The sequence below is a fragment of the Colletotrichum navitas genome (genome assembly GCF_030913465.1).
Source record: "Colletotrichum navitas strain CBS 125086 chromosome Unknown LY79scaffold_24, whole genome shotgun sequence".
Classification (NCBI taxonomy): domain Eukaryota; kingdom Fungi; phylum Ascomycota; class Sordariomycetes; order Glomerellales; family Glomerellaceae; genus Colletotrichum; species Colletotrichum navitas.
Window position 1 is genome coordinate 233,421 of NW_026850570.1, and position 12,288 is coordinate 245,708.

At 53.5% G+C, this 12,288-nt stretch overlaps 3 protein-coding genes across 3 annotated transcripts; 1 reads left to right on the top strand and 2 right to left on the bottom strand.

Annotated features, from left to right (window-relative positions):
- Positions 1 to 1,726: 1,726 nt before the first annotated feature.
- On the top strand, positions 1,727 to 5,647 carry LY79DRAFT_551478 (TBC domain-containing protein). The gene is given in 9 exon segments (XM_060557651.1): positions 1,727 to 2,305; positions 2,419 to 2,773; positions 2,836 to 2,993; positions 3,041 to 4,735; positions 4,745 to 4,813; positions 4,826 to 4,861; positions 4,871 to 5,014; positions 5,027 to 5,041; positions 5,098 to 5,647. Coding segments are annotated over 9 exon segments (2,637 nt in total). The 5' UTR covers positions 1,727 to 2,203; the 3' UTR covers positions 5,161 to 5,647.
- On the bottom strand, positions 5,648 to 7,089 carry LY79DRAFT_551481 (40S ribosomal protein S8). The gene is made up of 2 exons (XM_060557652.1): positions 6,635 to 7,089; positions 5,648 to 6,567 (listed from the first exon to the last, which is right to left on the bottom strand). Exons 1-2 carry the CDS (start codon positions 6,696 to 6,698, stop codon positions 6,008 to 6,010), a joined length of 624 nt encoding a protein of 207 aa, XP_060414921.1. The 5' UTR covers positions 6,699 to 7,089; the 3' UTR covers positions 5,648 to 6,007.
- Positions 7,090 to 8,537: 1,448 nt separating this feature from the next.
- Positions 8,538 to 10,078, bottom strand: LY79DRAFT_514070 (uncharacterized protein; the record flags this gene model as incomplete). The annotated part of the gene is made up of 8 exons (XM_060554559.1): positions 8,538 to 9,031; positions 9,079 to 9,140; positions 9,191 to 9,312; positions 9,363 to 9,614; positions 9,670 to 9,737; positions 9,791 to 9,827; positions 9,876 to 9,895; positions 9,952 to 10,078. 8 exons carry the CDS (start codon positions 10,076 to 10,078, stop codon positions 8,538 to 8,540), a joined length of 1,182 nt encoding a protein of 393 aa, XP_060414922.1.
- Positions 10,079 to 12,288: the final 2,210 nt, after the last annotated feature.

Genomic DNA, 12,288 nt, shown 5'->3' on the forward strand with positions numbered 1-12,288 from the left:
GCGCTGGCTGTGTGTTCTGCCTAAAAACAAGATCGGACGCAGCCCTAGCCACAAGGCCTCAGCTAGTATTTCTGGCAGTGGCGGGAAAGAGGAATGCTTGCTGTAAATGGCCTATCGACACAGCAACTATAACATGGCTGAGATATGACTTCCATTAGGCTCCTACGCAGGTGGTCTCGAGTACCTGTACGTGGCTGATGCCCCGACTTATGGTAGGTATCATCCTCGAGTGTGGCTAGGTCTTGGAAACTAAGGCAGCGAAAGCACTTGGTAACATTCCAGCGCTTCAATGCACACAAGCCTGGGCTCTGTGAGGGTTAGCAAACATTGAGATTACATCTGAAATGTCGGCCAAGAGCTGCAGTAATAGCAACACTCTGTTGGTATTTGTCCCGTGCCATGTCTGAGAACTGAAGAATAGAGAATTAGTCTTGATGAACGATGGACGTCCAACAAACGCCGCTCCTGATGCCGTAGCCCCGTCGTTTCCCGAAGCCCGCCTTGAGCAGAACAGCCGCAGGACGGCGTAACGCCGGGCCTGCGAGCGGCTGATGTCGTTTGCGAAAAGGGAGGGGGGAGGCAATGCAAGGGGGAGGGCGGCGGAGATCTGTGTACCATTGATTGCAACGGCGTGAGGATATGAAGGTTGCACCAACAGGGAAGGATTGGCGCTACCAGTGGTGTACTCGGATCTCTGATGGCGGGCCGAGACACGTCGTGTACCAAGCATGCTTCGGCAGCCCAGTCATGATAGCTTGGGTAACTTGCGCTGCAGGAGCCGAGTACAAGCCCGATTCGGGAGAGAGACACACACATTCCCCAGGACTCTAGGAGCGCAGACAGCAACAAACAAACAAGACATGGCGTAGCGGCACTTGCTGCTGAGCTGACCTCTGCGGTGTTGGTTGCGTTGTAACTAGTGCCGCATGTGGCTCCCCAAGGTCGGATGAAGAGGGTACGGCTTTACTCGGGGGGAAAAGAGTGGGGGGAATAGGAGGCCAAGTTCTCGTACTCATGAGATTGGGTTCTTATTAAAGATTGAGAAGCTATTGGGAAATCCAGACCGCTACATCGGACCACTTTGCTCGGATCCAGGGTTGCTGGTAGTAGTTGTCACCTGGAAAGAGGTCACTTAGCGAAAGCAACAGACGAACCGAAATAGGTAGCTTCTGGGAGGCTGAAAGGGACGTGGGACATGCTGGGTAATGATCAAAAAACAGCAGCTTCCCTGCCCCGTCGATCTCAGCCAATTTCGTTTGGCTCGCCCCCACGAACGGTTTAGTGTTTACTGCCAGCCCTCAAGGCGCCGCCCCTGTGACAGATGTTATTTTCACAGTGTTTGGGTATTTCCTTTTGGTTGGTCGACACCCGACAGTGTGCTGGGAGCGGCTGGCTTTCTGAGCCCCGGAGAGTAACTCGCGGCATCCAAAAACAGAGAGTGATCCTGTGCCGTAAACGGCGCACTAAAACCATCAGTGGCTGCTCGCGCTCTTCTCTGTCCTTCCCTCCAATGCAGATTTGAATTGAGGTACCTTAGCGCCATGGTGGATCTCAAGGGTGCTGAGGATCGATGATTTGGGCGGTTGTCCACTTCGCTTCTCCTCGCTAGACTACTTCCAGCTCCCAGCTAGATAGGTGGATAGGCAAGTACCCTATCACTATCTGGCGCTGCAAATATACATCTAAAGTATCTCCCCCGTCCGCGGTGAGGCTCACCTTCGTTCGATTAATTCCCCATCCATCCCCAGGGGAGAAAAAAAAAAGGGAGGGAAGCACTGTCGCGCGCCACATCCGTTCCTCTCCTCGACTAACAACCCTCGGCCCTCAACCTTCGACCCTTCGACCCTGACCCTTCGTCTCTCGACTATCGGTCGTCCATCCTCTGGCAAGCTCACCGATAAATAAATAAAAACACCACAACATCCAAGCAAACCCAGCCGCAAGCCCGCCGATTGTGCACTCGTCCGAGGCCACAGACCTGTACCGTAGCTATTCTTCAGCAGCACAGACGACACAGTGTACAATCGCCTACCTCAGTGCTGGTGCTGCCCCCCCATCTCCATGGCCATCAACTAAAGTTGTTTCAAGCCCGACCTTGACCTGGAGGAGCTCATCCCACCAAACCGCACACATACTCGCACACCGTCACATTCACACGCGCACATAGGTCAGCGCAAGTTGACCTACCATCCTCCATCTCGCCATGTCCCAGCCAGGCGAGCCTGTTGCGGCCGTTTCACCCGAGATCACAAAGGAAACGAAGGAGAAGAGACTCTCAACCGACTCCGACTCGGATAAGGAGAATGTAACGCCCCCCTTCCTTCCTTGATGCACCACCCACCCCGGCTATGAACCAAGTGCAGCACCAGAGAAGACCCGGGAAACGGATGAGATTCGCTGACTGAACGGGCAAAACAGCAGGATGCCTTCGAAGATGCCGTCGTCGACGTCGCCGATGTTCCTGAGGTAGCTGAGGTAGCTGAGGTCCGCTCCCTTACCCAGAGAACGCCGTCGTACCAGAGACCACCGCCCCCCGAAGAAACTGGCCCCGAACCCGAACCCCCGAAAAAGGAGGAGACCGAAGACAAAGTGGTGCCAGCTCCGTCATCACCGGCAAAGGAAAGCAACCATTTTGTTGAGGACGAGTTCGTGAGTGACAATGATGATGGCGAGATCAAGCGGAAGGCGTCTCCCGTATCGCACCGTCTCTCCAATACCTCGGATTTGGACGATGTCAAGCTGGACGACGACCACCCTGCCCCACAAGAACCAGGTTTGTTGTTTGGCCGCATAAACTGACTGACGTGCATCAAATGTGCTAATTTCCAAAAGCAGAAACGAAACCTGCTAGCCCCGTCCAAGAGAAGGCGCCCCCAAAGAAGTTGTCAATTAGCAGCATTACTGGGGCTCTCCCGTCCATGCCATGGTCGCCGTCAGCCGAGCCATCGCCCGCCAAATCCCCTATAGCCCCAGTCGCTCCCCCGCCGCAAGGAGTTCCTGCTGCTTCCCTACCGCCACCTCCAGCCCCCCCGCAAGAAAGCTCACAAGTCCCTTCTCCTGGTTATCTCGCAACAGCATCAGCAAGGAGAAGGATACCTCGCCGCCACCCCAAGCCTCGCCCCGACGCAATACTGCTAGTTCCATTGCGACTTTGACGAGCAACCCCGAGATGATGCTTAGCAGGCTGGACGAAGAGGAGGGCGACGGTATCAATGGCGTCAAAGGAGCGCCCCGCCACAGCTTGAAGGACCGCTTTAAGATGGTGCGGTTACGGGAGGAGGCAGGCATCACACTGCCGACCGATGACGACAAACCTGTGTCATCGTCCAAGGGATTGGGATCGAGCACCCCTCCTGCTCAGAATGGCAACGACAAGGAGCTTGGGGTTGACCAGGCGCCCAAATCGCCCCTACCCACCACTCCGAACCCGTCATTGGCCCCCGGGACGGTATCTGGAGTTTCGGCTGGCCCGTCAGACATGGCTGATTCTCAGGTGGACTGGGATCTGTGGCAGTCGGTAGTATACGAAGGCCCGGCAGTCGTTGCAAGGACCAGCGCCGAGGAATTGAATAGCGCTATTGCCAGTGGTATCCCCAACGCCATCCGTGGAGTCATCTGGCAGGTTTTGGCCCAGAGTAACAACGAGGAGCTCGAGGTAATGTACAGGGAGCTTGTGGCCAGAGGCACCGAAAAGGAAGTCAACCGGAACAGTCAAAGTACTATCAGCTCGGGCAGCAACGGAAACCTCAGCATACAGAATGATGTTGTCAATTCTTCTGCCTCGTCGGTCCATTCGGAGCATTCCGGCGCAAATGGCATGTCGCCACCTCACGAAAAGAGTGCCGAGGCCGTGTTGAAGGCGCAGCAGGCCGCTGCCGCAGCAAGACAAAAGAAGCAAAAGGAGGACAACGCTATGCTGCAGAAGCTTGAGAAGGCGATTCGACGGGACATGGGCACGAGAACCAGCTTCTCCAAGTACGCTGCTGCTGCTGGGCTCCAAGAAGGTCTGTTCGGCGTGTGCAAGGCGTATGCCCTGTTTGATGAAGCCGTCGGCTATGCACAAGGCATGAACTTCCTCATTATGCCGCTCTTGTTCAACATGACGGAAGAGGAAGCATTCTGCCTGTTGGTTCGCTTGATGAACCACTACCACCTGCGTGACCTCTTCATCCAGGACATGCCTGGTCTCCACAAGAACTTGTACCTCTTCGATCGTCTTCTTGAGGACTTCGAGCCGGCTCTCTATTGCCACCTCCGCCGCCGCAGCATCTCGCCCCATCTCTACGCTACCCAGTGGTTCCTGACGCTCTTTGCCTACCGCTTCCCTCTGCAACTAGTGCTCCGCATTTACGACCTGATCCTGTCCGAGGGTCTCTCGGCCATTTTGCGCTTCGGCATCGTTCTGATGCAAAAGAACGTGACCAACCTGCTTGCCATCTCGGATATGCAGCAGCTCACTGTCTTCCTCAAGGACAAGCTGTTCGACGTCTACATTGATACGGCCCCCAGCGCCGGAAGCATCTTAGAGAATGGCTTCTTTGGAAGCTCCAGCTCCAGCATGGACAAGGAAGTATACCGCGCCGACCAGTTTGTCAGGGATGCTTGCGATATCAAGATTACCCCCGAGACCCTCAAGGCATACACTCTTGAATGGGAGGAGAAGACAAGGGCGGAGAAGGAACGCGAGGCAGAGCTCGAGCAGTTGCGGACCGCCAACATCAACTTCGCGGTGAAGGTGCGTAAGCTCGAGGAGCGTGTCGAGGCTTATGACAGCGAGCAGGCCGCGCTCGCGACGGAATTGGTCCACACCAAGGTCGAGAACGAGGAGCTCAAGGATGAGAATGAGAGCCTCAAGGGGCAGGTTCGTGAGCTTCGCAATGTCATTGAGAAGCAGCCCGAAGAGCTTGAGAATGCGTGGAAGGCCGAACGCGACGACCTCATGAAGCGCAATCAGAAGGTTCACGAGGAGAACGAGAGGTTGGAAAAGGAATTGGCAGAACTAGAGGAAGAGCTTGTGCAAACGAAGATGCAGTATGCCGAGGTAAGTCAAGACTCGTAGATGCTCGCTGGCACTTCATTCACTGATATTCATGACAGATAAACTCCCAGCACGAGACACTCACTCGCAAGTGGACGGACCTCAAGCGACAGTTCGCATAGAGCGACGTGTCCGAAATAAACCCTGGTATACCCAGAAACAGAATTCTATGAACACCTTAATGTACGAAAGTAATTGTAGCATCCCATTAAGTATGGAGTTTTGCGTGTGTGCTTGCTGGCCGAACGCACATCTGGGTGCCAAGCTGGCTACAGGCAACAAGGAACCAAAAGGACCCAAAAAGTGGTCTTCCATCTTTGATATCCGAAGAAGCATTACGCAATAGAAAGTTGAAGGGAATATGTCGGTTCGAGACGGGCTCAGACAGTGGGGGCGGCCAACGACCCCCAGAAGCATCTCATCATGACAGGCGTTCATACTCGAGGCAAGCCACGAGACGAACGGGGAGTTGGTTCATGAATGGTGACGGGTTTCGGCTTCGGTTGGCAGACTTTTTATACACACCTGCGACATCAACTACAGAACAAAGAGAGCATTACAATGCAATTGAAACCAAAAGAAGTCACGGCGCGAGCGGATGAAGCCAGTATATATCTGTGAGGCAGGCAAAAACTTGGTGGTATAGTCTTTTTGAGTTCTTCCTAATAACCCATAATCCGTTCCGTCGGCCCGGTTTGCTTTTCCCGAGCCCACACATGATTGTAAGCTGATCACGCCACCCATTGGTGGCCTCGCCAGACTTGACGAAAAGCAAAAAACCTGTTTGAACACCAAGAACAACCTAAGAGCCCGATAAAATGTTTTTTTTTCATTCCCCTTAACGTGAAACCCATTGGGAGTGTCAGTTATCTAGTGCCTTTCCCCGCCATGCCGTTACTCCCAACGCGACGCTGGTTAGCAAGCAGAACATGATACACTCATCGTGAAAAGAGACGAAGAGCGTAACGTCTACTTGTGAAGCTTGCGCTGGTAGAAGGCGAGCTCCTCACCCTCAAGGATGTATCCGTCGCAGCGGCCAGACTGGCCGGGGCGGGAGGAGACGACAGCGTACAGGCGACCAGCCTCGAACTGCTTCTCGAGGGCATTCTCAACCTTGCCCTGGGCGGCGAAGCGCTCAGCCTGCTTCTTCTCAACAGACTTGGACTTCTTAACCTCTTCTTCCTTGGCGACGGTGCCGGCGGCCTGCTGCTTCTGCTGGCGGCGACGACCGAGGTTCTGGCCGTAGTGGGCCTCGTACCACTGACGGAAGGGGGCGGCGTCGATCTGGACGACGGCGGACTTGGTCAGGGTGTTGGTGCGGACGAGCTCGTTGTTGGAGGGGTGGTAGGCGACGCCGATGACACGGGTCTTGCGGGTGCAGCCCTCTGAGGCCCAGGCGAAGTTACCGCTGTCGAGGCGGAGGGCGCGGTACTTGTGGTTGCCGCCGCGGGTGCGGACCGTGTGGATTCGCTTGGGGCCGATACGGGTGTTAGCACCCTGGCGACCGGCCTCGAAAGCGCGCTTCTTCCCTGTTGAGCAGAAAGGTCAGAACGCATGCTTGGTTAGAGCATACGGGCTTTCGAATGTGTTACGCACGGTAGTAGGCGCGCTTGGCACCGGAGGCGGAGCGCTTGTGGCGGGAATCTCTCGAGATACCCATGATTGCTTATGCTGTTCGCAAGACGGGTTAGCACAGGTCCGGACCTAGGCTGTGATGCGACAAGAAGAAATTGGACATGATTCCCCATTGAACTCAACAGAGAGGTCGGGAGATGGGTCGGGAATAGGATTGGGTGTTTCGAACATCGCCAGGGCGATACCGCGAAATGCCTCTTTGCTCCGGCAGAGAGCCAGGAGAACGAAGATTGGGAAATCGAGGTTAATCGTCCGTTACAACAGTCCGTCTGAATCAAATGCGTGTTGCTGATACTGCTGCTGGATATCGATCAACTAACCTGATGGTGGCTCAGAGGCAATCGACTGGTGGCTGGCCGGCGTTGGGTGGTTGGATTGTCGAGGTTGTCGGGATTGAACTTTTTCGGGAGAACGAGAGATTCGAGAGGAAAGGACGCCTGGTAATTTTTTGTGCGGGCTCGCTAACCCCACTGCCACCATTTCGGGGATTGTGCACGGACCATCCTAGGGCATGTTTTGCGCCTGAGGCCGAGCTGCTGACGGTTCCCAGGGGGTACAGGTACTCATTCTTGTTCAGGTCTATAATTGGTTGTACACCGAAGTGGAGGCTCACTGTCGGTGAACACCCCGCGCACACCGACAGGTTCTACTTCGGAGCGTGATACGGAGTCTCTTTACGGTACCTGACACCATTGACATTTGAAGAGCTAACGGTGACTCAACCCAGTATCTCATAGCCGACCTCGTATGTCTTGTGCGAAAGCCCTATTGAGCTGGAGGCCACCACCAAATGATGCGGTATTCTCTAATACGGAACGAGCACTCCAGGACTATTGAGCCTGACCCGCCAGGTCCCTATATCTCTGGCCCCTTTCACACTCTTATGCGGGCTTTGCACCAGAAATTTGTGAGCGCGTCTCCTTCCGCTCTATCAATCGCGCAGAGGCTATTTGAGTATTCGAGTTGACGATGCCCGAGTGTGCAGTCAGTTAAGACGAAATCGGAACCTTTAGTTCCGTATTGGAAATATTCTTTTCGACTGGCATCATGGTCTCTAAAACAGTCCGAGGATCTTCGTGCAGGTGAGGTTGGGCATTGCTTCGGTTGCCTACAGCGGCGCCACTCCTCCGCATTCCCATGACCAAAAGACAACGAAGGCGGAAATATGGTGAGTAAGAACCTCGGCTAGGTTTCAGTCTGCGCATGCCACTTCCCTGTACTGGAGCCTATCAATCTAAAGCATGAAAGCTGCGGGCAACTTGTATATACAAAGTTTGCCTCCTTCTGCCAAGAACATGATAGCGAACCTCATTTGGGGTTTTGTTTGCTTTTTTCTTTGTTGCGAATCCATGAGATGCTGCAGCTCATTTCATAGTTCCTGTGGAAACATTTTCTCTGGTTCGAATCCTACAGGGAGGGAGGGAGGAGCCGTCTTATCTGTAACGCAAGGAGACTGGCATTAAGACCTGTTACCCCGTCGGATCAGGGATTCTGTTCATGGAGTAAACGTCACACCCGCAACGTATCTGAGCCGCTCTCAAGGATCAATTGGAGCCCCAGCTTTAACGGTCGGATCTTTCAAGCATGAAATGTGTCAAGAAGATACAGACTGCTGACGACAGCGCTTGGAGACTGGTGCCTCTCAATGCCCGCATTGGAGTTCCCTGGAGTCTCTTATTTCAGCTGGCAGGTGGTTCCGCCTGTTTCCTGGTCGTCACTCCCGAAGGAAACCCCGGAAACAGCCCTATTTACATTAAAGTGGCCGTCGAAGCCTTCGTCGATGGCATGCGTATGTACTGCGCAACTCGCCCAAAATCAGTAGCATTAGAAGGGCGTTAGTGTAATATCCAGCTCGTGCCGTCGTTCATGACCCCGGGCTATTTCGTCTGGCCATCGGCCGTCCTGCGGGAAAGTAAGGGTCCTCCATCACGAACTCTGACGGTGGAATCCGTGACGGTTGTGGAGACACGGCGTTGTTCCTCAGCTTGATAATGCCCATTTCCACGCTGTGCGTCAACGATGGCTTGTCAAGATCCAACGTCAGAATGTTCTCCATGCTCTCGGTTTTGCCGAGTATCGTCGGAGGACCGTAGAAGCTCGAGCTCACCGATAACTTTCCACCAGCATTAGCCTGCGTTGCACGAGCAAACGCGTTGGGGCCTATGGGCGGCTTGGATCCGCCTATCGTCGTTCGCTGGCCGGGGTAGTACACTTTCGAGTACTTGTCTGTGGACAAGCCGAGAGCCTTGTTAAGGCCGGGGAATCTCGATATCAGCGGCCTCAGCGACGGCACGCCGGAGCAAATGATCAAGGCGCAGACCTCGAGTTCGGACCAGATAAGGGGATCGGCAACCAAGACTACAATGGTTAACGGCGACACACGTGCCAAGTCGGGAGATACTTACAAGTAACGTCTCGATCGAAGGCGTTGATATAGGTCACTCTGATGACAGAGATAACGCACGCACTAAACAAACCTTTAGCCGCGGACCAGTGAAAATGACCGAAATTACTCACAGTAAGCCCAGAGAGAGCATGAAGATGACACCAATCCGTTTTGCAACCCGTACGTTCAACTTCCAGACGATCGGGATTGGTTGAATGAAGAGAACAAGGTCAGTCAACAGCTTGATGACGAACTGCTCCAGGTCAGCCGGGTGTTCTTAGGTTTTCGCTTGTGTGAACATACGGCAGAATAGTAGAATATCGTCAAGTCCAGGCACGTTCCGGGAACAGTCGGTGTCCAAGCTCGCTGAACAGGAGCGCATCTGAAGATCACTACTGCCGTCTCCTCGATGCCCTCGGCGAGTAACAGAAGAACGAGAAACTGGTTGATGCGTCGATAGACCTCGTCTGGAAGCAGTCGCAAGTAAAGTACCGCAAACGACATCTTGACTGTCACAAAGGCCCAGATATAGGAGAGCTGTGTGGCGACTTGCAACTGAACGACACTCGTCAGTTTGCCATCCGAAAGCAACCTTTCGCTGTTCACCAACCTTGAGGAACTCGGCAAAGTCTGTGTCTGATACGTCTTCAAAGTGGGAGCCCAAGCCGACGCCGGTCACTAAATCCAAGGTGAGTTCCCGTCCCAACACCTGAACCATATTTTGAACTCACTGGTAAGAATTGCACTGCAGAGTGCCATGGCTAAGACCTATTTCAGTCAGAAATATTCTATTGATTGGCACACAGGGGTAAGTACCCAGCTGGTTAGCACCAGTGCTATCGACTGTCAGCCCTGCTGTTGTCGTAGTAAAGGAGAGCTCGTGGGTACTCACTGTCGTCCCATCCTAGACTTCTTAATAAGACACCTCGTACAAAGGTCCTCGTCGCGACAGCCAGCGTAATGAAGACCATTAACAAGATAGTCACGCTCCTCGTTTGAGCGACTTTAGTGTCCGCCATTTTTCGTCGATGGTTACATTCGGGTCGATCGTGTTTCTCGACGGATCATCACAGAGCTGGGGACCGAGTATATTATCATCGATTGAATGAAGAGGGTTGGACTGAGGAAGTTTACAGGATGGTCCATGACTGCTGTGTGACCCCCTACGTACGCATGTGCCTACCAAGAACAACCGAACTCCGATGCATTGAACAAGAACTACGTACAGATGCCAACCCACTCCCTGCCCTTCACCTTCTGTCGGATGTCTTCAACGGTGTTCCCAGATAGATCTAGGTCTGGACAGTCCCAACATCAAGACTGCCTGGATATCGATTGTATAATCCGCAGCAGGGATGATGGTGTTTGCTGACGCCCGGCGAGGTCAGTCGACGAGGAACGAGTTGCCGGGAGCCTCGCTGATGTCAATAGCGGGTTGAGCATGAAATATCTGCGGACTGTTCAGCAAGGAAGTTTACTTACGACTCTATGAGTCCCTCGTTCGTGTGCTGGACTTCCAACAGCCAAGTTTCAAAATTCGAAGGCCGATCGATTGCCGCGAGACGTCCAGGGCATCAGACTGTTGTCGCAAGGCGATCCACGCGAGTGACAGATCTATACGTTTGACGGGCAGCGTGAGACGAGAAATCCGTTAGGCCGAAAGCGCCGACGGGTCGACCCTGCGAATGTCCACAGGGGAGTCCGGGGAGAAACACCGGAGCCGCGGAGCTATGCGACGAAGAGCACATCATACAAACAGGCCATTCAGGCAGTGGCAGGCCATGCTCTGGCCTTCAGGGAGGCTCAAAGGCGATTCCATCCTTTCTTTGCTTGCCGAATGTCTGGCCGCCAATGACTCGTCTGGTAAGCGGTTTAGCTACGGTTCTCACGATCCATGGCAAGGCCCGCCTACTGCTGTTGCTCTCTTGAAGCTTCATACTATGGGTGATTCCCAAAGCTTGATGCTGGAGCAGTCGGGAAATTATGCTCCTGTTAGTTACAGTGGCTTCTGGTTTGACTCTCTGGACAGCATTCGGGAAGTCGGAATAGTCCACTTCTTAACGTTTCTACTGCAGGCGTAGCCATGTGCGCTGATTGCAACAATGGGACGACAGGACGCATGGGAGAATCCACCCATGTCATATCTTATGATCTCAGGGGCGGAAGCCACTGGTCGGGGCCCTTTGTGTCTTCATCTCATCAATCATTCAAAACACCTGAGATGAGGCAGAGTTGGTTAGCTAGAGCAAATCTGTCTGTGCGGGGGTTCAGCATACCGAGTTCTTGACAGAAAACGGCAGCAGACTGGTAAGGCTGGGCAAGCAAAGAGGTTAAGCACAACGGTCATGACTTGCAGAGGATCTTTGCCTGATATTGCTTCAGCTTGACTTCGACGAGACTCTTGCACTCCCCGAGCCGAACGTTGACGAATCGTTTCATCATACTGAACCCCACCGACAATCGCCAAGTCACCCCCCAAACGAGTGAAGTTGACCTTTCTCCATGGATGCTACAGCGCTCAGCTGACAAAAGGCGGAAGTCTATTGGTAAAGTACTCTTCTTATGGAAAAGTGCATATCGGCGAAGTGCACTAGTGATGTGGCGTGTTGTGCCACAGAGAGATTTCATGTATTGGGTTTCAGTCTCCACGCCGTGGTGAAATCCGAAAGCTCGGCGTATTCCCGACCTCAGGATGGGTGACGGATATGCACTATTGTTCTGTACACTGGCGACATGCCAGTATTGGCAGATTAAATACCCTCCGTTACGGACTAGGAAGAAAGGGATGGCTTGTATTATTTCTGGCTGATGCCAGCTTGAGCGAAAATGGCACATGGTCAAGGTGGCTCGGCTTCTTTAGCATCTCTTCCGCAAGGTAGCAGATATGACTCGCTCCTTATGTGTGGTAGAGGGCGAAACTCATCTGAAGTTCCGTGACAGGAAACGTCGCAGCGGAGAAGATAGCCGTCGGGTCCTCGCTCCAACAGCCGAAAGCCAGAAGACCAGAACATGCAACGCGCCCAGACCCCAGACCATCATTGTAAAATCAAAGGGCCTGAAAGTTGAACCTCTTTTCGTAATTTAGGTATCGCTTCAAAGCAGATGTATGTTTCCAAATTTCGTCACGCAGCAGCGGCAGCGGCAGCTGGTAATACTGCAAGACAAGGTAGGGGAAGTGGACAATACAGCTCATCTCGAGGTCGGCCTGCTGACCAGAACACTCTACCTA

What these genes read in the sequence shown, in the direction of transcription:
- LY79DRAFT_551481 (XM_060557652.1), bottom strand. Translation starts at nt 6,698, where the DNA reads ATGGGTATCTCGAGAGATTCCCGCCACAAGCGCTCCGCCTCCGGTGCC. An exon ending in TGCCAAGCGCGCCTACTACC is followed by an intron (nt 6,568 to 6,634) that starts GTGCGTAACACA and finishes TCTGCTCAACAG; the next exon opens with GGAAGAAGCGCGCTTTCGAG.